At 44.3% G+C, this 27,866-nt stretch overlaps 2 protein-coding genes across 7 annotated transcripts in view; one reads left to right on the top strand and one right to left on the bottom strand.

The window, feature by feature from the left end:
- Window positions 1-1,333: 1,333 nt before the first annotated feature.
- Window positions 1,334-17,272, bottom strand: LOC109883847 (NACHT, LRR and PYD domains-containing protein 3). Of its 6 annotated transcripts, XR_004206539.1 has the most exons (11): window positions 17,007-17,272; window positions 11,263-11,592; window positions 8,885-10,829; window positions 8,518-8,772; window positions 7,811-7,984; window positions 7,358-7,525; window positions 7,047-7,217; window positions 6,389-6,562; window positions 2,734-2,780; window positions 2,020-2,633; window positions 1,334-1,909 (listed from the first exon to the last, which is right to left on the bottom strand). XR_004206539.1 is itself a non-coding variant. In XM_031811449.1 (10 exons), exons 2-10 carry the CDS (start codon window positions 11,492-11,494, stop codon window positions 2,077-2,079), a joined length of 3,723 nt encoding a protein of 1,240 aa, XP_031667309.1. In that variant the 5' UTR covers window positions 11,495-11,592; window positions 17,007-17,272; the 3' UTR covers window positions 1,334-2,076. The 6 variants fall into 6 exon arrangements, 5 of the variants coding, with proteins under 5 accessions (XP_031667309.1, XP_031667310.1, XP_031667311.1 ...); XM_031811449.1 differs by having other exon boundaries at window positions 1,334-2,633; XM_031811450.1 differs by having other exon boundaries at window positions 1,334-2,633; window positions 17,111-17,272.
- A 6,037-nt stretch (window positions 17,273-23,309) lies between these two features.
- Window positions 23,310-27,866, top strand: part of LOC109879952 (calmodulin-regulated spectrin-associated protein 3) — a 36,927-nt gene continuing 32,370 nt past the window's right edge. Inside the window, 1 exon segment of the mRNA XM_031811461.1 lies at window positions 23,310-23,922. Coding sequence (XP_031667321.1) covers window positions 23,790-23,922 — 133 coding nt within the window. The 5' untranslated portion in view covers window positions 23,310-23,789.

Here is a 27,866-nt window from a genome sequence, read left to right as displayed (position 1 = left end):
CTGTAGTATCATTCTCCTCCTGTCTCTCTCTTTCCTCAACCATTCTGTAGTATCATTCTCCTCCTGTCTCTCTCTCTTTCCTCAACCACTCTGTAGTATCATTCTCCTCCTGTCTCTCTCTCTTTCCTCAACCACTCTGCAGTATCATTCTCCTCCTGTCTCTCTCTCTTTCCTCAACCACTCTGTAGTATCATTCTCCTCCTGTCTCTCTCTTTCCTCAACCACTCTGCAGTATCATTCTCCTCCTGCCTCTCTCTCTTTCCTCAACCACTCTGTAGTATCATTCTCCTCCGGTCTCTCTCTTTCCTCAACCACTCTGCAGTATCATTCTCCTCCTGCCTCTCTCTTTCCTCAACCACTCTGTAGTATCATTCTCCTCCTGCCTCTCTCTCTTTCCTCAACCACTCTGCAGTATCATTCTCCTCCTGCCTCTCTCTTTCCTCAACCACTCTGCAGTATCATTCTCCTATTGTCTCTCTCTCTTTCCTCAACCACTCTGCAGTATCATTCTCCTCCTGCCTCTCTCTCTTTCCTCAACCACTCTGCAGTATCATTCTCCTCCTGCCTCTCTCTCTTTCCTCAACCACTCTGCAGTATCATTCTCCTCCTGCCTCTCTCTCTTTCCTCAACCACTCTGTAGTATCATTCTCCTCCTGACTCTCTCTTTCCTCAACCACTCTGCAGTATCATTCTCCTCCTGACTCTCACTTTCCTCAACCACTCTGCAGTATCATTCTCCTCCTGCCTCTCTCTCTCTCTCCTCAACCACTCTGCAGTATCATTCTCCTCCTGCCTCTCTCTCTTTCCTCAACCACTCTGCAGTATCATTCTGCTCCTGACTCTCACTTTCCTCAACCACTCTGCAGTATCATTCTCCTCCTGCCTCTCTCTCTTTCCTCAACCACTCTGCAGTATCATTCTCCTCCTGACTCTCACTTTCCTCAACCACTCTGCAGTATCATTCTCCTCCTGCCTCTCTCTCTTTCCTCCATCATTCTGTAGTATCATTCTCCTCCTGCCTCTCTCTCTTTCCTCCATCATTCTGTAGTATCATTCTCCTCCTGCCTCTCTCTTTCCTCAACCACTCTGCAGTATCATTCTCCTCCTGCCTCTCTCTTTCCTCAACCACTCTGCAGTATCATTCTCCTCCTGCCTCTCTCTCTTTCCTCAACCACTCTGCAGTATCATTCTCCTCCTGTCTCTCTCTCTTTCCTCCATCATTCTGTAGTGACTCTCACTGCTTCAACTAAACTCAATTTACACAAATGAATCATTATAAACATGTTAATAATAAAACATAATGATAACTATAATAATACACACATGAAACAACTTCCAAAGACCATTTCCACACTCAAAGCCGAACAATGTGTGAATGGTAGCTATTTATATGTTTATTATAGAGAAGGTTTCTAATCAAAACATCACTGTCCTCCTCTCTGAGTGAAGGTGTAGTAACAAATACAGACATAATGAATCCAAAATGTGTCTGTCTGTCAGTTACTCTGACGACGGCTACTTTTCATTCAAAACATCATTGTCCTCCTCTCTGAGTGAAGGTGTAGTAACAAATACAGACATAATGAATCCAAAATGTGTCTGTCTGTCAGTTACTCTGACGACGGCTACTTTTCATTCAAAACATCATTGTCCTCCTCTCTGAGTGAAGGTGTAGTAACAAATACAGACATAATGAATCCAAAATGTGTCTGTCTGTCAGTTACTCTGACGACGGCTACTTTTCATTCAAAACATCATTGTCCTCCTCTCTGAGTGAAGGTGTAGTAACAAATACAGACATAATGAATCCAAAATGTGTCTGTCTGTCAGTTACTCTGACGACGGCTACTTTTCATTCAAAACATCATTGTCCTCCTCTCTGAGTGAAGGTGTAGTAAAAAATACAGACATAATGAATCCAAAATGTGTCTGTCTGTCAGTTACTCTGACGACGGCTACTTTTCATTCAAAACATCATTGTCCTCCTCTCTGAGTGAAGGTGTAGTAAAAAATACAGACATAATGAATCCAAAATGTGTCTGTCTGTCAGTTACTCTGACGACGGCTACTTTTCATTCACAGAGTTTGGATTTGAACTGAGCCAAATATCTCCATCTCATCACACATGATTTTGAACTGAGGGTACAGGGGCTCAGTGAACGTGGTGTGGAATGTGTACAGGTGGGCCGGTGTACCAGAGGAGACGCTGTAAAAGGACAGAGTGCCGGCCGGAAAGTCAAGATACACTCCTATACACTTTGGGTCCGGTCTGGGTACTGATACAACTGAGAAACTGTTACTATGAATAAATGTGTACTGTTCATTGCAGCAGAAAAGCCCCCAAGACCTCTTCTTAATATCCCATCTGGGTGTATATGTCACCCCAATGTCAACCCAGCCAGTCCATTCAACCTGCCAGTAGAAACGACCATCAGACAGGGGCTCCCTGCAGCGTACTTTGGCCCACTTATCCGTCTTTTTGGGCCGAACTGAGTAATCGGAGTCATCTGAATCCGAGAAATCAAAATGAGGATATGTGTGAACCTGCGTTCTCCTCACCACCCTCGTGTTGTCCTCGGACAGAGTCAGGTCACCATCTGCTGACATACCGTCCAGCTGCAGCTGGCAGGCGTCTGTAGTAAGACAAAGCGGCAGAAACACGTTATGTTCTCTTCACAATTTGCTTAAAAAAAAGCTACCTTTAATTTTTCTAAATGTAGTTTGATGACTCACATTTCCTCAGGCCTGGTTTGATTCTGGACTCTCCACCATGGTCCACACTGTGGGACAGAAATAATAAAGTCATGTAGGACCTATTGAACCTGATTACAGTGGAGATTGCCTTGATGATTTCACTATAGAAATTAGGGTCTTGAAAGTCCATTGAGCAATGAGGTGTTAACAAATCAAATCACATTTTATTGGTCACATACACATGGTTAGTAGATGTTATTGGTCACATACACATGGTTAGTAGATGTTATTGCAAGTGTAGTGAAATTCTTGTACTTCTAGTTCCGACAATGCAGAAATATCTAACAAGTAATCTAACAATTCCCCAACAACTATCTAATACACACAGATCTAAAGGGGTGAATGAGAATATGTACGTATAAGTGTATGGATGAGCGATGGCCGAGCGACATAGGCAAGGTGCAATAGATGGTATAACATTTCATAATGTAAGCATTATTCAAGTGGCATTATTTAAAGTGGCATTGTTTAAAGTGACTCGTGATCCATTTATTAAAGTGTCCAGTGATTGGGTCTCAATGTAGGCAGCAGCCTCTCTGAGTTAGTGATTGCTGTTGAGCAGTCTGATGGCCTTGAGATCGAAGCTGTTATTCAATCTCTCGGTCCCAGCTTTGATGCACCTGTACTGACCTCGCCTTCTGGATGATAGCGGGGTGAACAGGCAGTGGCTCGGGTGGTTGTCATCCTTGATGATCTTTTTGGCTTCCTGTGACATCGGGTGGTGTAGGTGTCATGGAGGGCAGGTAGTTTGCCCCCGGTGATGCGTTGTGCAGACCGCACCACCCTCTGGAGAGCCTTGCGGTTGAGGGCGGTGCAGCTGCCGTACCAGGCTGTGATACAGACCGACAGGATGCTCTCGATTGTGCATCTGTAAAAGCTTGTCAGGGTTTTGGGTGACAAGCCAAATTTCGCTGTGGTGCCTTCTTCACGACACTGTCTGTGTGGGTAGACCATTTCAGTTTGTCTGTGATGTGTACGCCCAGGAACTTAAAAATGTCCACCTTCTCAACTGCTGTCCCTTCGATGTGGATGGGGGGGTGCTCCCTTTGCTGTTTCCTGAATTCCACGATCATCTCCTTTGTTTTGTTGACGTTGAGAGAGAGGTTGTTTTCCTGACACCACACTCCGAGTGCACTCACCTCCTCTCTGTAGGCTCTCTCTACTGTTGTGTCGCCTGCAAACTTGATGATTGATTTGGAGGCGTGCATGGCCACGCAGTCATGGATGAACAGGGAGTACAGAAGAGGGCTGATTACACATCTTTGAGGGGCCCCAGTGTTGAGGGTCAGCGAAGTGGAGATGTTGTTTTCTACCTTCACCACCTGGGGGTGGCCCGTCAGAAAGTCCAGGACCCAGTTGCACAGGGCGGGGTTCAGACCCAGGGCCTCCAGCTTGATGATGAGCTTGGAGGGTACTATGATATTGAATGCTGAGCTGTAGTCAATGAAGAGTATTCTTAAATAGGTTTTCTTTTTGTCCAGATGGGACAAATGTGATGTCGATTGCGTCATCTGTGGACCTGTTGGGGCGGTATGCAAACTGATGTGGGTCTAGGGTGGCCGGTAAGGTGGCGGTGATATGATCCTTGACGAGCCTCTCAAAGCACTTCATGATGGCAGAAGTAAGTGCTACGGGGCAGTAGTAATTTAGTTCAGTTATCTTTGCCTTCTTGGGTACAGGAACAATGGTAGCCATCTTGAAGCATGTGGGGACAACAGACTGGGATAGGGAGCGATTGAATATGTCCGTAAACACACCAGCCAGCTGGTCTGCGCATGCTCTGAGGGCGCGGCTGGGGATGCCGTCTGGGCCTGCAGCCTTGCGAGGGTTGACACGTTTAAATGTTTTCCCTCACGTCAGCCACGGAGAAGGAGAGGGGCTGGCGCAATCTCTGTTAGCGAGCCGTGATGGTGTCACTGTATTATCCTCAAAGTGGGCAAAGAAGGTGTTTAGTTTGTCTGGATGCGTGACTTTAGTGTACGTGTTTTTTGTATTTTGTGATTTCCTGTAGACCCTGCCACATACGCCTTGTGTCTGAGCCGTTGAATTGCGACTCCACCTTGTCCCTGTACCGGCATTCTCGCTTGTTAGATTGCCTTGCGTAGGGAATAACTACTCTGATTATATTCAGACCTCTTTCCATGGTTAAATGCGGATCGCACTTTCAGTTTTGCGCGACTGCCACCATCCATCCACGGTTTCTGGTTAGGGTAGTTTTTAAATATATATTTTTTTACCCACTTTTTCTCCCCAATGTGGTAGTATCCAATTATTAGTAGTTACTATCTTGTCTCATCGCTACAACTCCCGTACGGGCTCGGGAGAGACGAAGGTCTGAAACACAACCCAACCAAGCCACACTGCTTCTTAACACAGCGCGCATCCAACCCGGAAGCCAGCCGCACCAATGTGTCGGAGGAAACACCGTGTACCTGGCGACCTTGGTTAGCGTGCACTGCGCCCGGCCCGCCACAGGAATCACTGGTGCACGACGAGACAAGGATATCCCTACCGTCCTTCTTTATAAACACACTCACCGAGTCAGCAAATAGGTCCATGTTGTTCTCTGAGGCTGACTGGAACATAATCCAGCCTCTGTATTCAAAACAATCTTGAAGCGTGGCTTCCGATTGGTCAGACCAGCGTTGAATGTTTCGCGTCACTGGTACATCCTGTTTGAGATTCGTGATCGGATTTGCCGAAGGGAGGGCTTTGTATGCATCGCAGAAGTTAGAGTAGCAGTGGTTGAGATATTAGCACTGCGTGTTGTGCAATCAATATGCTGATAGAATTTAGGTAGACTTGTTCTCAAAATGTGCTTTGTTAAAATCCCCAGCTACAATAAATGCATCCTCCGGATATATAGTTTCCAGTTTACATAGAGTCCAGTGAAGCTGTTTGAGGGAGAACGTACATAGCTGTGACTATAACTGACGAGAATTCTCTTGGTAGGTAAAATGGCCGGCATTTGATTGTAAGGAATTCTAAGTCGGGGGAGCAAAAGGACTTGATGTTGTTATGATTACACCATGAGTCGTTAATAGTGAAGCATAAACCCCCACCCTTCTTCCCAGAGAGGTGTTTATCTCTGTCGGCACGATGCATGGAGAAGCCCAGTGCCTGAATCGATTCCAACAACATATCCCAAGAGAGCCATGTTTCCGTGAAACAGAGAATGCTACAATCTCTGATGTCTTTCTGGACGGCAACCCTTGCTCGAATTTTGTCTACCTTGTTGTCAAGAGACTCGACAGTGGCGAGTAGTATACTCGGGAGCGGTGAGCGATGTGCACGTCTACGGAGCCTGACAGGAGGCCACTCTGTCTGCCTCTTCTACATCGCCGTTGTTTTGGGTCGGAATAGATCGATTGTCCTGGGTGGTGGTCCGGACAGAGGATCCGCTTCTGGAAAGTCATTCTGGTCGTAATGTTGGTAAGTTGACGTTGCTCTTATTTCCAATAGTTCTTCCCGGCTGTATGTAATAAGACTTAAGATTTCCTGGGGTCACAATGTAAGAAATAATAAAAACAATGAAAAATACTGCATAGTTTCCTAAGAACGCGAAGCGAGGTGGCCATCTCTGTCGGCGCAATTTACAGACGCAAAAGTCACATCAACTACATTTTCCATTTACCTGAGTTTCTCCAGGCTACAGTGTGGATTTTTCAGTCTATCAGAGAGCAGCTTTACTCCGGAGTCTCCTGGGTGATTGAAGCTCAGGTCCAGTTCTCTCAGGTTGGAGGGGTTTGACTCCAGAGCGGAGGCAAGAAACGTACAGCCTTTCTCTGTGACTAGACAACCAGAAAGCCTACAGAGAGAAGAGACAGCATAAAATAATGAACCACTGCTAGAGTATATATTTTTTAAAGTTTAAATTCCATTTATATGCGGTTCAATCATTCCTATTCTACTGTTTCTGAGTTCTGAAGTTTACACAATATCAAATATGTATCCTACCTAAGTTATAAGGTTTACAGTATTCTTTTTAAAATGGTATACTTAACCTTCATTTAACAAGGCATGTCAGTTAATTAAGAACAAATTCTTATTTACAATGATGGCCTACCTACAGGGTCAGCCATAGTAGTACGACGCCCCTGGAGCAAATGAAGGTTAAGTGTCTTGATCAAGGACACATCGAAAGGTTTTTCCCCTTGTCGGCTCAGGAATTAGGTTACTGGCCCAAAGCTCTAACCGCTAGGCTACCTGCCACTGTCACAATATCAAATGTGTAATCTACCTAAATTCTGAAGTTTACAGTATGTTTTCACAATATCAAATGTATAATCTACCTAAGAGTCTGTAAGGCACAGTTGGAGTTCCTCAGTCCAGCAGAGAGAATCCTCATTCCAGAGTACCACAGGTTGTTGTCTCTCAGGTCCAGCTCTCTCAGGACTGAGTATGACCACAGTACAGGAGCCAGAGAGACACAGGAAGGTCTGGAGAGATTACACTCCCTTAGCCTTGGGATGGAAAGGGAGAGAATTTAACACTACGTTGTCTTGGTGTTTCCATGGTTACGGTATAGTTTTAAAAATGCAGTAACAAAACGTTTATTCTACTATAACATACAGAAGATGAAACGTAACGGTTTATTTCTCACCCCAGAGTCTGTATCTGACAGTGTGGATCCATCAGTCCAGCAGACAGCAGCTTTACTCCAGAGTCTCCCAGTTTGTTGCAGCCCAGACGCAGCTCCTCGAGCTGAGAGACTGCTATAGCAGAGGACAAACTTCCACAGGACTCCTCCGTAATCTCACAACCAGTCAGTCTGTCCAACATTTAAAATAATGTATTAACAAAATGTAAAGGGGAGCTGTCTTTAATCCAGAATAAATGAACCTATCGGGCCGGTTTCCAGACACAGATGAAGCCAAATCCTGGACTAAGAAGGTAGCTAACAATCAATAGTAAGCGATAAGGGCAATGTTTTTACATAAATGAACAAATCACCAAATGTCAGACCATATATGGAGTTGATTTTTGAAAATGGTACGTATGTCCCAATCCCTTCTATTGATCCTGAACTTCCCCTTTAAACATTTTCATTACTCACCTCAGGATCTTCAGTTTACAGTGTGGACTCATAAGCCCAGTGGAGATCCTCTCCACCCCGGTGTCTGTCAGTTTGTTGTAGCTGAGGTCCAGCTCTGTCAGACATGAGCCAGCTGACTGGAGAGCTGAGGCGACGGTTTCACAAATGTCATCTTTGAGATCACACCCGGTGAGTCTATGTGAAACAACAACAAAAATAATTGAATTGGTCAAACTTGCCAACATGCACACCACCGTCATTTAAGTTGTTTATCATTATAGCTATTGCTTGGTTTCTTTGCAAGAGTAGATTTGAAGGTTACTAATTGTTCAAAACCCATCAGCACTCACCTCAACACAAGTAGCTGGTTGTGAGGTCCCATCAGCACTCACCTCAACACAAGTTGCTGGTTGTGAGCGCCCATCAGCACTCACCTCAACACAAGTAGCTGGTTGTGAGGTCCCATCAGCACTCACCTCAACACAAGTAGCTGGTTGTGAGGTCCCATCAGCACTCACCTCAACACAAGTAGATGGTTGTGAGGTCCCATCAGCACTCACCTCAACACAAGTAGCTGGTTGTGAGGCCCCATCAGCACTCACCTCAACACAAGTAGCTGGTTGTGAGGTCCCATCAGCACTCACCTCAACACAAGTAGCTGGTTGTGAGGCCCCATCAGCACTCACCTCAACACAAGTAGATGGTTGTGAGGTCCCATCAGCACTCACCTCAACACAAGTAGATCGTTGCGAGGTCCGATCAGCACAGCCTTTAGAAGTTCTGGTCCGGATCTTTCCAGGTTGATATGACTAAGGTTAAGTGACTCCAGTCGGCAGTTGGGACTCCTCAGTCCAACAGAAAGGGGCTTCAGGTCCAACAGGGCATTAACGCTGAGGTCCAGCTCTCTCAGGTGGGAGTCGGGCAGCTGTAGTGCAGATGCCACCGTTTCACAGCAACTCGTTGTAAGGCGGCAGCCTCCTAGCCTACAGAGGAGAGGCGTTTATTATGAGAGGTGTGGATGTAGTATAGTACTAATTAAATGGCTAGAAGACATATAGTGACATACTGTATGTACGCATCAACACTTCAACTCACATGGCCTTTCGGCAGCATCGAACAGCTGGGACCAGCCTCTTACGCCCCTCATCTGACGTGTTGTACACTTTCAGGTCCAGTTTGTCCAACACTTCCTCTGACATCAAGAGTACGTATGCCATCGCCGAGCACTGTGCAGGCGTCAGCTTCTTCTCAGGGTTTTGGGATGTCAAGAACCTTTGGATTTCACTCACGAATGAGGTATCGTTCAACTCATTCAAACAGTGGAAGAGATTGATGCACCTCTCTGGGGAGGGATATTGTCTTTGTTTTTCGTCTGAAAGCCTATCCTTGATGTACTGAATGGTCTTCTGGATGCTCTCTGTGTCTCCCTTTGTCTGGAGCTTTAGGCTTTTCAAGAGGATCTGATTGGACTCCAGTGAGATGCCCAGAAGGAAGCGGAGGAAGAGGTCTAGGTGACCGGTCTTGCTGCTCAACGCTTTATCCACAACACTCCTCTGCAAGTCATGCAATGTTTTCTGCTGCTGCTCAGAACCTCTGTGTTGTGGCCTGTAGTCTTCATCCTCGCTCCAGCTATCATTCCTGTAGCCATCATCCCTGTAGCCATCATCCCTGTCATTTGTTCTTGGTAACTCTTGGCAGTCTCTTAAACTCAATGGGTTGACATTTTCACTGGCATATGAGTAAGCAACATAGAGTGCTGCGAAGAACTCTTGAATGGTGAGATGCACAAAGCTGTACATCTTTGCTTGAAACATTGGATCCTCCTCTCTGAAGATCTCTGTGCACATCCCTGAGAGCAAGAAGGCTTCATTGGCATCAATGCCACACTCTCTCAAATGGTCTTCAGAAAACACCAAATTGCTCTTTGCCAGGTTTTGGAAGGCAAGCCTTCCAAGTTTCAGAATGATCTGTACGTCAGACTCTGACAGATTACGAGGATCTGGTTGGTTTTCCCCATGGTACTTCTTGTTCTTCATGTTTGTCAGGGTGAGTAGGAAGCGTATGTACATCTCAGTCAAAGTTTTAGGGGGTTTTCCATGGTCATTTTCACTCAACATTTTCCCAAGAACCATGGCAGTAATCCAACAGAAGACCGGTATGTGGCACATGATGTGGAGGCTTCTTGATGTCTTTATGTGGGAGATAATTTTGCTGGCCAGGTTCTCATCATCACTGAATCTCTTCTTGAAGTATTCTTCCTTCTGTGGGTCGTTGAATCCTCGAACTTCAGTGACACGGTCAAAACAGTCAGAGGGTATCTTATCAACTGCTGCTGGTCGGGAGGTTATCCAGAGGAGAGCTTCAGGAAGCATATTCCCCTTGATGAGGTTTGTCAGCAGCTTGTCCACTGATGTTTTCTCAGTTACATTAGACAACCTCTTGTTGTTATGGAAACACATTTGAAGTTGGCTTTCATCGAGGCCATCAAAGATGAATACAACTTTACCGTTGACCACCTTTTTTGCGTCCTGCATATCTGTTAGTTCAGGGTGGAAGTCACTCAGGAGTTTCAAGAGATTGCAGTCATCTTTGATCAAATTCAAGTCCCTAAATGGAAGTGTGAAGACAAAATCTACATCCTGATTGGCTATTCCTTCTGCCCAGTCAAGGATGAACTTCTGCACTGAGACAGTTTTTCCGATGCCAGCGATGCCCTTTGTCAGCACAGTTCTGATGGGTACCTCTTGTCTGGATTGGGATTTGTCATTATGTTCCTCTGTCTTAGGGTCTAAAGATCTAAAGATGTCATTGCAGTTGATTGCATCGTCTTGAAATGCTTTGGTCCGAGCCGTATCTTCAATCTGCCATACCTCATGCTCCTTATTAACCCCTTCACTCTCTCCAGCTGTGATGTAGAGCTCTGTGTAGATCTTGTCAAGCAATGTTGGGTTTCCCCGTTTTCCAAGCCCCTCAAAGATGCTCCCAAACTTCTTCTTCATGTTGGACTTGTGTTTGTCCTTGACTTTTGGCAGATCTTCATCTAATGAGGAAAGAAAATTGATAGTGTCGTTGGATGTATAAAGTATCTATCTTTTAATCTGCAGTATTCAGTAACATAACAACACAATACCTTCAGTTACTGGTTTCAAAGTCCAATTTCCTGCATGGGCGTACCTTATGAGTGTGTTTGTGTGTGTGTGTGTGTGTGTGTGTGTGTTAGTATGCAATTGGTACATCCATTTTTGGACTTTAAAACAAATTATATCCTGTATACCCATTGATTCTTGAAGAATACAACTTACAAATACCTCATGAGCTTAGTACAACTGTCGTACCCTTTCAGAACACAAAATATTAGCTTAATTGTATTGTATTACTTGACAGGGATACTGCATATTAACTAATCAACATTTCTGTAATAATTGGTCTTGTTTTTGTTGAGCTACAAAAATAACAATAAATAATTGTCTTACCAGCACCGTGCGAAGGTATAGTAACACTGATGTGTTGATAAACTGAACCTGCAACACTGCAGCCAACAAGTTGGGGTGCAGCGACAACAGAACCACCCTGAGCCATAATGGAGGACGGTGGATGAGCAGGTTGAGCCATGATGGAGGACGGTGTAGGGGCAGGTTGAGGAGTAATGGAGGACGAAGGACCAGAATGCTGGACTGGAGTGAGAGACTGAGGAGTCTGATCCATGATATCAGACAGTCAGTGTCCTCCCCCTGAGAGAGACAGAGAGACATAGAGAGACTGAGGAGTCTGATCCATGATATCAGACAGTCAGTGTCCTCGCCCTGAGAGAGACAGAGAGACAACATAAGGATTAAGTTTAACAACAAAAACAAAAACATTTGAGTATGCTAATAGGTTCTTAGCTTATTGGTTATGACAAGGTAAGATAATTGTAATTATTTATTTATGTCCTATATTCCATTCGTTGAAATGACTTAATCTTATAGACTGCTAGTGTCTTTATCATATCACACAGGAACCTGCAGTACAGACTAGTCTTTATCATATCACACAGGGACCTGCAGTACAGACTAGTCTTTATCATATCACACAGGGACCTGCAGTACAGACTAGTCTTTATCATATCACACAGGGACCTGCAGTACAGACTAGTCTTTATCATATCACACAGGGACCTGCAGTACAGACTAGTCTTTATCATATCACACAGGGACCTGCAGTACAGACTAGTCTTTATCATATCACACAGGGACCTGCAGTACAGACTAGTCTTTATCATATCACACAGGGACCTGCAGTACAGACTAGTCTTTATCATATCACACAGGGACCTGCAGTACAGACTAGTCTTTATCATATCACACAGGGACCTGCAGTACAGGCTAGTCTTTATCATAACACACAGGGACCTGCAGTACAGGCTAGTCTTTATCATAACACACAGGGACCTGTCTTGTCCCATCGCTGCAACTCCCATACAGACTCGGAGGAGGTGAAGGTGTGTCCTCCGAAACACAACCCCGCCAAGCTGCACCGCTTCTTGACACAATGCACGCTTAACCCGGATGCCAGATGCACCAATGTGTCGGAACAAGATCTGAGACCGGGATCTGTAGTAACGCAGACCGCTGCACCACTCAGGAGGCCCATAATTATAATTTTTAATAGCTTCCAATCCACATTATCAAAGTGTATTACTTTTTAGGGGCCTCCCAGGTGGCGCAGTGGTCTAGGGCACTGCATCGCAGCGCTAGCTGTGCCACCAGATTTAATAGGCTACCTCCGCCCCTACACTCTAACCACTAGGCTACCTGCCGCCCCTACACTCTAACCACTAAGCTACCTGCCACCCCTACACTCTAACCACTAGGCTACCTGCCACCCCTACACTCTAACCACTAGGTTACCTGCCGCCCCTACACTCTAACCACTAGGCTACTTGCCGCCCCTACACTCTAACCACTAGGCTACCTGCAGCCCCTACACTCTAACCACTAGGCTACCCTGCCGCCCCTACACTCTAACCACTAGGCTACCCTGCCGCCCCTACACTCTAACCACTAGGCTACCTGCCGCCCCTACACTCTAACCACTAGGCTACCTGCCGCACCTACACTCTAACCACTAGGCTACCTGCCGCCCCTACACTCTAACCACTAGGCTACCTGCCGCCCCTACACTCTAACCACTAGGCTACCTGCCGCCCCTACACTCTAACCACTAGGTTACCTGCCGCCCCTACACTCTAACCACTTGGTTACCTGCCGCCCCTACACTCTAACCACTAGGCTATGCTGCTGTTCCAGTTTCAACTGACCTGAGCCCTAGGACCATGCCCCAGGACTACCTGACATGATGACTCCTTGCTGTCCCCAGTCCACCTGGCCATGCTGCTGCTCCAGTTTCAACTTCCACCTGACTGTGCTGCTGCTCCAGTTTCAACTGTTCTGCCTTATTATTATTCGACCATGCTGGTCATTTATGAACATTTGAACATCTTGGCCATGTTCTGTTATAATCTCCACCCGGCACAGCCAGAAGAGGACTGGCCACCCCACATAGCCTGGTTCCTCTCTAGGTTTCTTCCTAGGTATTGGCCTTTCTAGGGAGTTTTTCCTAGCCACCGTGCTTCTACACCTGCATTGCTTGCTGTTTGGGGTTTTAGGCTGGGTTTCTGTACAGCACTTTGAGATATCAGCTGATGTGCGAAGGGCTATATAAATAAATTTGATTTGATTTGATTTAGGCTACCTGCCGCCCCTACACTCTAACCACTAGGCTACCTGCCGCCCCTACACTCTAACCACTAGGCTACCTGCCGCCCCTACACTCTCACCACTAGGCTACCCTGCCGCCCCTACACTCTAACCACTAGTCTACCTGCCGCCCCTACACTCTAACCACTAGGTTACCTGTCGCCCCTACACTCTAACCACTAGGCTACCCTGCCGCCCCTACACTCTAACCAACTAGGCTACCCTGCCGCCCCTACACTCTAACCACTAGGCTACCTGCCGCCCCTACACTCTAACCACTAGGCTACCTGCCGCCCCTACACTCTAACCACTAGGCTACCCTGCCGCCCCTACACTCTAACCACTAGGCTACCTGCCGCCCCTACACTCTAACCACTAGGCTACCTGCCGCCCCTTCACTCTAACCACTAGGCTACCTGCCGCCCCTACACTCTAACCACTAGGCTACCCTGCCGCCCCTACACTCTAACCACTAGGCTACCTGCCGCCCCTACACTCTAACCACTAGGCTACCTGCCGCCCCTTCACTCTAACCACTAGGCTACCTGCCGCCCCTACACTCTAACCACTAGGCTACCCTGCCGCCCCTACACTCTAACCACTAGGCTACCCTGCCGCCCCTACACTCTAACCACTAGGCTACCCTGCCGCCCCTACACTCTAACCACTAGGCTACCTGCCGCCCCTACACTCTAACCACTAGGCTACCTGCCGCCCCTACACTCTAACCACTAGGCTACCTGCCGCCCCTTCACTCTAACCACTAGGCTACCTGCCGCCCCTACACTCTAACCACTAGGCTACCTGCCGCCCCTACACTCTAACCACTAGGCTACCTGCCGCCCCTTCACTCTAACCACTAGGCTACCTGCCGCCCCTACACTCTAACCACTAGGCTACCTGCCGCCCCTTCACTCTAACCACTAGGCTACCTGCCGCCCCTACACTCTAACCACTAGGCTACCTGCCGCCCCTACACTCTAACCACTAGGCTACCTGCCGCCCCTTCACTCTAACCACTAGGCTACCTGCCGCCCCTACACTCTAACCACTAGGCTACCCTGCCGCCCCTACACTCTAACCACTAGGCTACCTGCCGCCCCTACACTCTAACCACTAGGCTACCTGCCGCCCCTTCACTCTAACCACTAGGCTACCTGCCGCCCCTACACTCTAACCACTAGGCTACCCTGCCGCCCCTACACTCTAACCACTAGGCTACCCTGCCGCCCCTACACTCTAACCACTAGGCTACCTGCCGCCCCTACACTCTAACCACTAGGCTACCTGCCGCCCCTACACTCTAACCACTAGGCTACCTGCCGCCCCTTCACTCTAACCACTAGGCTACCTGCCGCCCCTACACTCTAACCACTAGGCTACTGCCGCCCCTCGCAATTGTAAATCCAGCCTCTTTCTCTTTCTTTGATGACAACATTTGTCCACAAAGGCCCGTCGTGCCACCATCTTGTTCAAGTGAGCACAACACAACAAGATGAGTCCAAAAATGTCTTATATGCTGCTGTATAAATGGTGTAATATGCCAGGGAGATATGTATACTGTAGCTAAGAAGGTAGTACTAAGTGTATGTTGTGTAGTAAGCTGTTAGTAGCCCATGTAACTCACCCTAATAATTTGGTCTATTTTCACCTCTTAATTTCACCAAACGTTACTGTTCTGACTTGGTGGTGCACATATAGCCTATAACCTGTTTTTGAGAAATGCAATCATCTAATATTGTAAGAGATTTCATTGTCTGCTTGTATGTCTCTTTATTTATCCTACGTCTGACTTGGTGTACAGGGAGAACACTGTAAGAACGGCCCATGTTCTGAATACTGTCGCTGTACATTTCCAAAGCGCTTAACAAATAGTTATATTGACTACGTCAGTCCTAGATTGCTCATTATTGTATTAATCGAAATTATGGATTGCCGCTTATCGTCCCCTGATGCCATAGTTTGTACATCTTAACTGTCAGTAGAAACCACATTTGTTTAAACAAGTCAGCCATATCAGTTATGTTTTTAAAAAAGGCAGTAAATGAGGCTGAATGTTTCGCTGCCACACAAGGCTCTGCTGATAGCCAGGTGTAGCAGTGGTAAGGTGTAGCTTTATGTAGGTCGTAACAGTTTGTGGGCACCGTTTGTCATCGTTATAGTGAAAAGAATGTATTGTTTACTGTTGTGTAGTGGCTTTGCTGACATGCACTCAAAATATTTAGTTTTTTTGCCCCACCAAAATGTACATGCTAAAATTGCCACTGTCCACAACAAGTCAATTTGATCAGGGGAAATGCGCACATTGTTTTTATGCAGATATTACAATATTCACATTAAAATCTGTCGCCAATTTGATGGAAACCTAGCTTATGTTTCTATTAACTTGTCCAGTGATTTTTGTTGTTGTCAACATTTAGAAAGTTTGCATAGAAAATTGATTCGACAATTGCCTGCTAGGGTGCGTTTCCAATTAACTATCTTGTCTCAAAAAAAATAGCTTTGCGTAATGACATCACACCTAAAATAAAATGCGCATTAATGAATGTCTGTCCTCCCACCTATCGGTTTCATGTCTCAGGTAGCCTGTCTGTCCTCCCACCTATCGGTTTCATGTCTCAGGTAGCCTGTCTGCCCTCCCACCTATCGGTTTCATGTCTCAGGTAGCCTGTCTGTCCTCCCACCTATCGGTTTCATGTCTCAGGTAGCCTGTCTGCCCTCCCACCTATCGGTTTCATTTCTCAGGTAGCCTGTCTGTCCTCCCACCTATCGGTTTCATTTCTCAGGTAGCCTGTCTGCCCTCCCACCTATCGGTTTCATGTCTCAGGTAGCCTGTCTGTCCTCCCACCTATCGGTTTCATGTCTCAGGTAGCCTGTCTGTCCTCCCACATATCGGTTTCATGTCTCAGGTAGCCTGCGAAAGCCAGCATGGATAGAATGCAATAATTTACTAATATTTGCCATATTGTGATCATTCTCATGTGCCAACGTATCGCCACGGCCCATGCCATGCTGAAACGTGCACTCTATTAGGTCTTGAAAAATGTAATGGTGTAACTTGCCAGCCAACCAGAAAAGCAAGGCGAAGTCAGAACAATCCTTGTCCTGTTAATAAATTATTTTTCATAGTTGGACGTGACGCTTAAAGTTACATGATGGCATCACGTGACCTCCGTACCTCCAAAAGTAGCCTATTCGGTAATGATCATTTATTCAAGAAACATCGTTTCCATCATACTTTGTCACAATAAAGAAAGTCCGACAAAAGAAAAATCAACACCTGTCGATCTTTTGAAAACGTCTCCTATATCTGCCGTTTCCATTACACATGACGCAATTATTATATATTTTTTGTCCCGACATGGCTTTTGTCGATAGTCCATAGAAACCTGCCTAGAGAAGAGATACACTGTATACATCATGGCATAAGTAGACTAAGTCTGTTCTCCGACCTAAAGATGAAGAAAAAAAAGATGAACCTGATAATTGTTTCTTCGTCTGGCATTCTTTTGATGGCCTTTCGTTTTTACTTCCTTGTTGAGCGCTATTTGCGAATTTTGAAGTTAACGTCAAAGTTACTTACTCTTTTTGTGGGACATTAACCGATAATAGCCTCGTTCTCGTATTTGTCTATAGCCTATTTAAATAGGTCAACAATAGACCTATCCATGATGTTAATGAATATAATAGACCCTTGAAGCAGAATAATTGGAAACGGGCTATGCCTAGGCTGGGCTAGTCAGGAAATCATAAGAACCCGCCCCTTCTCTGTCTCTCGTTCTCATGTACGATTGGTCGCTGGACTATAGGGGGTTATTCATGCCAGAATTAAGCCTCGTGAAGTTACTGATGCCTCTCACCAAGCCACCTAAAGTCTTCCTAGCGCCATAAAATAATTCCATTAATTAATATGGACTGTCAATGGAGACAAGTTTGTTTCTAAGGCGTCAAACTGCCGACGCGTTCACGTCACATGACACGTACACATCATGTAGACGTAGTGTTCACGTCACGTGACACGTACACATCATGTAGACGTAGTGTTCATGACACGTACACATCATGTAGACGTAGTGTTCACATCATGTAGACGTAGTGTTCACGTCATGTAGACGTAGTGTACACATCATGTAGACGTAGTGTTCTAACGGTCAGAGCATTGGGACAGTAACCAAAATGTTGCTGGATCAAATCCCAAAGCCGACAATAAACTTCTTTGTTGTTGTTTGGCCTGAGCAAAGCACTGTTTCCCAGGTGACTGTGGATTTCGATTAAGGCAGCCTCCCGCACCTCTCTGATTCAGAGGGGTTGGGTTAAATGCGGAAGGCACACAACTGACTAGGTATGCCCCTTTCATTTTCTTTATTGGAGGTAGCCTAGGTCTCTAGTGGCGCATTCAAAACAACTCACAAGTCAGCAATCTCTGACTTCCGACTTCAGGGCGTTCAAGACAACTGGGAACTCTGAAAAACACAAGCTCAGAGTGGGATTTTTGTTTTGTTTTGAACAGTCATCCAACTCGGAATCTCTGACATCTTTCTCTGACCTGAAAACCACTGATGTCATGATTTGATCTCGTTTTTCCCCCCATTTCCCAGTTTACTGGATTAACAGATGCAATCCTTCATCTATATATTAATGTGGAGATGTTTTATGGTTAATTAAAAGCAGGGTTTGAATTGAGGGAGTATGAGAGGATATAGGCCTTGTTATAGAGACGTGCAAAAAGCATATGCTACCACTTGTTTGCTTAGCCATATGAAAAGCAACGGTCCAGATTTTATAGAGCGATCTAGGCTATAACAATGATAAAACGCCACTATTATTTCCACAGTCTACTAGCCTAACGAAGGTCTTGCTCAGCCTAAACATCACAGGAAAATGTGGTTGGTTTATTAAATGCTCTGCAATGTAGAGCTATGTCTATTGCAAAATACCAAGAAGTTAGAATCAGTATGGGTCTACGCATCGACTAAACAGCTTAACAGATAAAAATGTATTATTCAGAAGGATCCCATTGAATCAGGCTATTCATTTCAGTGCAGTTGCATCCTTACGCATATCCTTAGACTAAACGGAACCGAAAACAGCCTGTTTTGATCACAGATCATGATGAAGCATGAACATTTTACCCTGTTTGTCATTGATTTAGCCCACAATTGCCTACAGAGTTGATACACATGAAGACCTATAGTTAATCTGAAATTGACAAACAAAAGCCTGACTAGGATCCCAACTTTCCCCCACGTCATATTTATTACCAATTAGGCTAAATGTATTCCTGTTCATTTGCATAACCATTGTGATTAATGTTATTTTACCATCTTCTGCTTGTAATGAATTAACAGGCATCAGGGTAAACATAATATCATTTCAGTGCCCTCCACACGCACACATTAATACTACTTACCTTACAGATCAGAAAGTGAGCTAATTATCACTCCATTCATATGCAAATACATTTGAATCACATGCAGTGATGCAGACACTGGCTTGTCTGGCTGGCATGTTTTCATTTTAAACAGGCATTCCCTTATCTACACTGAAATCATTTTAGACCTTAATTATGATTTAAAAACAATCCTAGCTCATTAGCACCCCCTTGTGGTTGAATGTATATATTGCATGTCTTATGATACAATGAATCGTCTTAAACTAACAAATACCATCAAGGGATACGTCACAATTTACAATAACAAACACCGTATAAAACAGCTGTGAAAACCAATCTAGCAATATTTTAGATTTTAATACATAACCATTGATCTTTTTTTCGGTACATGTGTGTCAATTTACTTTCTGATTTTCTTATACACTCACATGGAAATCATAGACTGAAATACAAACATCTGGTGTGTGGAATACAGAGGAGGGAAGTGTTGTGTGGATGGGAGGAATAGAGAGGAGGGAAGTATTGTGTGGATGGGAGGAATAGAGAGGAGGGAAGTGTTGTGTGGATGGGAGGAATAGAGAGGAGGGAAGTGTTGTGTGGATGGGAGGAATAGAGAGGAGGGAAGTGTTGTGTGGATGGGAGGAATAGAGAGGAGGGAAGTGTTGTGTGGATGGGAGGAATAGAGAGGAGGGAAGTGTTGTGTGGATGGGAGGAATAGAGAGGAGGGAAGTGTTGTGTGGATGGGAGGAATAGAGAGGAGGGAAGTGTTGTGTGGATGGGAGGAATAGAGAGGAGGGAAGTGTTGTGTGGATGGGAGGAATAGAGAGGAGGGAAGTGTTGTGTGGATGGGAGGAATAGAGAGGAGGGAAGTGTTGTGTGGATGGGAGGAATAGAGAGGATGGAAGTGTTGTGTGGATGGGAGGAATAGAGAGGAGGGAAGTGTTGTGTGGATGGGAGGAATACAGAGGAGGGAAGTGTTGTGTGGATGGGTGGAATAGAGAGGAGGGAAGTGTTGTGTGGATGGGAGGAATAGAGAGGATGGAAGTGTTGTGTGGATGGGAGGAATAGAGAGGAGGGAAGTGTTGTGTGGATGGGAGGAATACAGAGGAGGGAAGTGTTGTGTGGATGGGTGGAATAGAGAGGAGGGAAGTGTTGTGTGGATGGGAGGAATAGAGAGGAGGGAAGTGTTGTGTGGATGGGAGGAATAGAGAGGAGGGAAGTGTTGTGTGGATGGGAGGAATAGAGAGGAGGGAAGTGTTGTGTGGATGGGAGGAATAGAGAGGAGGGAAGTGTTGTGTGGATGGGAGGAATAGAGAGGATGGAAGTGTTGTGTGGATGGGAGGAATAGAGAGGAGGGAAGTGTTGTGTGGATGGGAGGAATAGAGAGGAGGGAAGTGTTGTGTGGATGGGAGGAATAGAGAGGAGGGAAGTGTTGTGTGGATGGGAGGAATAGAGAGGATGGAAGTGTTGTGTGGATGGGAGGAATAGAGAGGAGGGAAGTGTTGTGTGGATGAGAGATTCTTCCTGTTTTTCAACAGGTTGCCGACTCGAAGAGGGAAACTGCAACGTCCAAGCGCTGCTGCCATCTTTGTTCTGAGTGTTTGCAGTGATAGTGTTTTTATAGCTAATCTGTTCAGCTCACATTACGTGCCCAGTATAATCGTTTTCTTGCTCTATCTTAGCAGATAATGACAACATGACAATAACAGTAGCTGATGTAATGAAAAGTTGGAGGGTGGTAGATAATGAAGGACATCAGGTGGATCCATGTCTGGGTGTTAGGCAGAACCCCCTAGGTCCTGGAGAACAGGAGCAGAGTAAAGTGAACAGGTCAGAACCCCCTGGGTCCTGGAGAACAGGAGCAGAGTAAAGGCAACAGGGCAGAACCCCCTAGGTCCTGGAGAACAGGAGCAGAGTAAAGGCAACAGGGCAGAACCCCCTAGGTCCTGGAGAACAGGAGCAGAGTAAAGGCAACAGGGCAGAACCCCCTAGGTCCTGGAGAACAGGAGCAGAGTAAAGGCAACAGGGCAGAACCCCCTAGGTCCTGGAGAACAGGAGCAGAGTAAAGGCAACAGGGCAGAACCCCCTAGGTCCTGGAGAACAGGAGCAGAGTAAAGGCAACAGGGCAGAACCCCCTAGGTCCTGGAGAACAGGAGCAGAGTAAAGGCAACAGGGCAGAACCCCCTAGGTCCTGGAGAACAGGAGCAGAGTAAAGGCAACAGGGCAGAACCCCCTAGGTCCTGGAGAACAGGAGCAGAGTAAAGGCAACAGGGCAGAACCCCCTAGGTCCTGGAGAACAGGAGCAGAGTAAAGGCAACAGGGCAGAACCCCCTAGGTCCTGGAGAACAGGAGCAGAGTAAAGGCAACAGGGCAGAACCCCCTAGGTCCTGGAGAACAGGAGCAGAGTAAAGGCAACAGGGCAGAACCCCCTAGGTCCTGGAGAACAGGAGCAGAGTAAAGGCAACAGGGCAGAACCCCCTAGGTCCTGGAGAACAGGAGCAGAGTAAAGGCAACAGGGCAGAACCCCCTAGGTCCTGGAGAACAGGACCTTTATTTTCATACTGTATGCTCTCACTCTCATCACTATCTCCTTTGCCATCTTATCAAGTCTTTACTTGGAACTCCCCCCCCCCCACACACACACTATAGCATCTTGCTTACATTTCTCACATTTTAGGCATCCAGCTGAGAGGCCTTGGATGGATAATGTTACACTGACATGGGCACAGGGGTCTATGTACAGTCATTTTTAGTGTGGCGTCAACGTAGTTGAACAGGAGAAGAGGATGTGGTTACTTGTGGTTGCCATAGTTCAACAGCTGAAAAGCCGTCATTAACATACTCCCAGAGACAGCAATATATTCAGTATTCACTGAATGAAGTAGCCTACCCATCCCCATTTACAATTGTACTCATCAATTAAATAAATGATACTATCGCACATTCAATTACGTTATTATTGTAGACTGTAGACTACTCCTGTATCTACCTTGTACAATAACGTAATCATTGAATGAAATAGCGTACCCATCCACATTTACAATTGAATTGATCAATTAGATAAATAATAGTAGCACATACAGTTACATTGTTGTAGAATAGGCTACTACTGTATCCACACTATATTAGGATACCGTTGTGATATTGTCAGGCCTGATTTTAGGTCTTCGAACGCAGTTGCATGTTGTACCTTGTTTCCCTTCTTCGGTGAAAAGTAGTTTAATTTAATTTACAATTGAATTAATCCATTAAATAAATAATACTAGCACACAAAATTACATTATTATACGCTAGCCTACTCCACTATCAACACTGTAAATAATACTAGCACATAAAATTACATTATTATACGCTAGCCTACTCCACTATCAACACTGTAAATAACACTAGCACATAAAATTACATTATTATACGCTAGCCTACTCCACTATCAACACTGTAAATAATATTGCCTAAGTGCTTTCGACAATACGTTTTCAACAAAGAAGTATTATTTACAAAGAAACCCAATTTGCCCTAACGCAGTAGACGTAAATATTTCCTAATGATATCACAATTGAAATATAACCTACTTACTCCTCAACTGGATCAAGGACATCTTGGTAATTATTTTCATTGTCTCTAATAAGAAAACTGTCTGGGGCAGACACTCGAAAATCACTTCTGCCGCTTGTAAAAAAAACACAACGAATGAATGTCTGTGTCGTCGCCGAGCTCTCAAACACCGTGCCAGTCTCTCACTCTATGAATGGTCACTGCAATTCGGATTCCTTGGGACGTCCTTACCCTAAACTAACACTAAACTTAACCAATTTACATTTATACTTGATAGAGGTATGGACATCCCAAGGATCCCAATTAGCATGGGCCCTCTGGGAAAGTCTATGAACTGTTCTATTCGACTAAAGGGACATCCCAAGGATCTCGAATAGCACCTATGAACTCCTCTGAGAGCCATGGACACAACTCTTATTGGTTGTCTGATATGGAACTGGTAACAACACAGTCTATGATTGGCTAACAACATTTAGATCTGTATACAGCGAGCTAACATACCATGCCATGCGGTGTTGAGGGAAAGACAGATTATCTATAGATTGGGCATCATATTTTCTAGGCCATTAGCGATAACAGGAAATACACAAGCCTTAATATACACTATAGTTCAAGGTGGCTACATAGGAATGTCTGCTTGCACAGAAAAATTGTACGTTTCTAACATTTATGGTTGAGATTTAATTCATACAAATATAAACTATGCACATTATGACTTTCATTAACACTCGATGCAGACGTCACGCAGATGTTATTAAGGCGTTTGTGTCATGTCAGGTGGTACGGTTGCCTAGGTTTATATATGTCCCTTATCACCCCCCATACAGGACCGTTGGCTACAGCAGCACCTGAAAACTAGGTCAATCAAAGTGTGGCGGCTCTCCTACATGTGGATGCGTGTGCAGCAGGCTACTGCATGGGGACTACTGTGATGGAACAGCTTCGCAGAGCAGAAAGAATGGAAATCATTTCCTGAAATGCGGTTGTCTCCGTGGATCAGTATACCACTACAACCCATCACCCCCAAGCCCACTGATGCCAACGCAGCAAGTGACCGCGCATTGCTCGCAGCGGCAATAAGGACCAACACCTTAATTATCAGGCCGTGGTGACATAGACGGTCACAGCACAGCAGTCACCGTTAATTATTCGCCGCAACAATTAGGATTTAAATCGCTGTTATATTTTTGGATTTATTTCACCGGCAGCTGCTGCGGTAACACCCCTCTTTGTAGATAGCGTGCACTCCTTCTCCCTTCCTCTCATCGGCTCTCCATCCTTCCTTCCCGGAACGGCTGGGTGGACTGGTGGGGCTATGGAGGATGCAGGTGAGATGAGGAAGACATTCACGGTACCGGAGATTAAACCGTTGAATCAGTACGACTTCAACCGAGCCAAGGTGTGCGCCAGCGTCCGGTGGCTACTGGCGAAGTCATACGGATCCGCAGGTAAAATGGGCTTTATTTATCATGGGCGATTTACGGGTTGACGTTTCTCCGGTTATTGATGCAGTTGGCCGGTGCCCGTGGACTATAACGGGGAAAGTGCACGTTTTTTCCCAGGGCATCTATTGGACAGAATCACGGACATTTACTGTTAATAACAACGGAATAATTATATTTTATTCGATAAAGGTTTATGTTATCAAGGTTACGATGTGTCTGATTATAGACTACAGCTAGATGTGATAGGCGACTCACACAAAGCATCTCAAAGGCTCACACCCATATGCGTCTATCCTCTTCATCACAGGCTGTTAGCTACTGCTTCTCTGACCATTTCACTCTCACAGGTGAACGCGTTGAATGCCATATGTTACAGCGTACCTGTTCATTCATCTTTTTATTTTGTATTTTAAATGGGGTGATTCTATAGGTTCAGAAATCAGAATGGTTAAGAAATAAGTAGGCCTTGATTCAAAGGGGCAGCGGTTCGCGTGGAGCGGTATGGGCGGAGGAGGATGACGTCACCGCCTTCCTTTTATACTTCTATCGTCAGTTAATCTGTTATTTATTCCGCGGCCTGTAATACTACTGGATGATAATATAGACCTACACTCCGAGATCAACAGGCCTATCTGCTCGTTAAATGTGTTGCACGCGCCACATATCAGGCTAATATGAGTGTAGGCCTATGCCACCGCGTGCGTGGTAAACCTAAATGGATATCCCTTCTTTATGTGTGTCAGTGTTACACGCGCACACGCCTTGGCTACATCACCGTGGTCCAGCCTTCTCGTAGCCATACGCATGCATGGCTTGTGTGTTATAGATTGTGTTATAGATTGACACAATCGTGTGAAGGTGACACTGCTACTCATATAGTCTGTGGTTAAACGTCAGCTATACAGCTGCCACAAAAGGACATGTGATGAACATACAGATATGTCTGTTCTGGCTTTATCGGCACAAGCTTCCATCACCACCGATAGGCGAAGTGGATAGATTATAACCACGTCGCTTTCACCTGCCAATTTATATCAGATCAGCGATTGTACGCCTACCATTAAGGAAAGGAGACGAGGAAAGGATATAATCTCGCATAATCGTTTTTATGTAGCCTACACATTTCCCTGGCAGTTGCACCTGGGGGTTCCCTTTGTCAGACTACAGGCCTGCTAACACGCCCATTTTATAAAAAATGTAACGTCCTCTGCAGTACGCAGTCGGACACAACGTCTTGGAACGTTCAGAAACAATGCATGTAAAATATGGAACATGTAGAATATGGGACATGTAGAATAGGGAACATGTAGAATATGGGACATGTTGAATATAGAACGTATAGAACATGTAGAAAATAGAACATGTAGAATATAGAACATGTAGAATATAGAACATGTAGAATAGGGAACATGTAGAATATAGAACATGTAGAATATGGAACATGTAGAATATAGAACATGTAGAATATGGACATGTAGAATATAGAACATGTAGAATATGGAACATGTAGAATATAGAACATGTAGAATATGGAACATGTAGAATATAGAACATGTAGAATATGGGACATGTAGAATAGGGAACATGTAGAATATAGAACATGTAGAATATAGAACATGTAGAATCTAGAATGTAGAATATAGAACATGTAGAATATAGAACATGTAGAATATAGAACATGTAGAATATGGGACATGTAGAATATAGAACATGTAGAATATAGAACATGTAGAATATAGAACATGTAGAATATAGAACATGTAGAATATAGAACATGTAGAATATGGAACATGTAGAATATGGGACATGTTGAATATGGGACATGTAGAATATAGAACATGTAGAATATGGGACATGTAGAATATAGAACATGTAGAATATGGGACATGTAGAATATAGAACATGTAGAATATAGAACATGTAGAATATAGAACATGTAGAATATAGAACGTATAGAACATGTAGAATATAGAACATGTAGAATATAGAACATGTAGAATAGGGAACATGTAGAATATAGAACATGTAGAATATAGAACATGTAGAATATAGAACATGTAGAATATGGAACATGTAGAATATGGAACATGTAGAATATAGAACATGTAGAATATAGAACATGTAGAATATAGAATGTAGAATATAGAACATGTAGAATATAGAACATGTAGAATATAGAACATGTAGAAAATAGAACATGTAGAATATAGAATATGTAGAATATAGAACATGTAGAATGTAGAATGTAGAATATAGAACATGTAGAATATAGAACATGTAGAATATAGAACATGTAGAATATGGGACATGTAGAATATAGAACATGTAGAATAGGGAACATGTAGAATAGAGAACATGTAGAATATGGGACATGTAGAATATAGAACATGTAGAATAGGGAACATGTAGAATAGAGAACATGTAGAATATAGAACATGTAGAATAGGGAACATGTAGAATATGGGACATGTAGAATATAGAACATGTAGAATAGGGAACATGTAGAATATGGGACATGTAGAATAAGGAACATGTAGAATATGGGACATGTAGAATATAGAACATGTAGAATAGGGAACATGTAGAATATAGAACATGTAGAATAGGGAACATGTAGAATATAGAACATGTAGAATAGGGAACATGTAGAATATAGAACATGTAGAATAGGGAACATGTAGAATAGAGAACATGTAGAATAGAGAACGTGTAGAATATAGAACATGTAGAATATGGGAACATGTAGAATATAGAACATGTAGAATAGGGAACATGTAGAATAGAGAACATGTAGAATATAGAACATGTAGAATAGGGAACATGTAGAATATGGGACATGTAGAATATAGAACATGTAGAATAGGGAACATGTAGAATATGGGACATGTAGAATAAGGAACATGTAGAATATGGGACATGTAGAATATAGAACATGTAGAATAGGGAACATGTAGAATATAGAACATGTAGAATAGGGAACATGTAGAATATAGAACATGTAGAATAGGGAACATGTAGAATATAGAACATGTAGAATAGGGAACATGTAGAATAGAGAACATGTAGAATAGAGAACGTGTAGAATATAGAACATGTAGAATATGGGAACATGTAGAATATGGGACATGTAGAATAGGGAACATGTAGAATATAGAACATGTAGAATATAGAACATGTAGAATAGGGAACATGTAGAATATAGAACATGTAGAATAGAGAACATGTAGAATATAGAACATGTAGAATAGAGAACATGTAGAATATAGAACATGTAGAATAGGGAACATGTAGAATAGAGAACATGTAGAATAGGGAACATGTAGAATAGAGAACATGTAGAATAGGGAACATGTAGGCCTATAATATATGTAACCTTTATTTTAGCAGGGAGTCGTAATAACCTCAGCTCTGTTCATGGCAGTTCTATCTGGAACACTGTATTTGGATAGTTTGTAGATGGTTTGTAGATGGTTTGTAGATGGTTTGTAGATGTTCAATAGCTTTCAACAACATTTCAACTAACTATCCACTAACCCTATGCCTAACCCTAACCTTAACCCTTAACCTTAACCCTTAAATTAACCCTAACCTTAATCCTTAACCCTTAAATTAACCCTAACCTTAATCCTAACCTTAACCCGTACCCTAGCCCTAACCTTAGCCCTAACCTTAACCCTTACCCTAACCTTAACCCTAACCCTTACCCTAACCTTAACCCTTACCCTAACCTTAACCCTTACCCTAACCCTTACCCTAACCTTAACCCTTACCCTAACCTTAACCCTTACACTAACCTTAACCCTTATTCCAAACATAACCGTGACCTTAGCAAGCAGTTGCTTATCAACAGATAGTGTGTTGATAGTGTGGCCGTCTGTAGAGCATCTATATCTACATCTGATGTATGTACAAGGCTACCTGACGTATGTACAAGGCTACCTGATGTA

The sequence above is a fragment of the Oncorhynchus kisutch genome, unplaced genomic scaffold, assembly GCF_002021735.2.
Source record: "Oncorhynchus kisutch isolate 150728-3 unplaced genomic scaffold, Okis_V2 Okis01b-Okis20b_hom, whole genome shotgun sequence".
Taxonomy (NCBI): Eukaryota; Metazoa; Chordata; class Actinopteri; order Salmoniformes; family Salmonidae; genus Oncorhynchus; species Oncorhynchus kisutch.
The sequence above is the reverse complement of the archived record's forward strand: the minus strand, read 5'-3'. Positions and strand labels throughout refer to the sequence as shown.

What these genes read in the sequence shown, in the direction of transcription:
- LOC109883847 (XM_031811449.1), bottom strand. Translation starts at nt 11,494, where the DNA reads ATGGATCAGACTCCTCAGTCTCTCACTCCAGTCCAGCATTCTGGTCCT. An exon ending in TGTAAACTGAAGATCCTGAG is followed by an intron (nt 7,526 to 7,810) that starts GTGAGTAATGAA and finishes AATGTTGGACAG; the next exon opens with ACTGACTGGTTGTGAGATTA. An exon ending in TGTAGCCTGGAGAAACTCAG is followed by an intron (nt 2,781 to 6,388) that starts GTAAATGGAAAA and finishes TCTGTCCCACAG; the next exon opens with TGTGGACCATGGTGGAGAGT.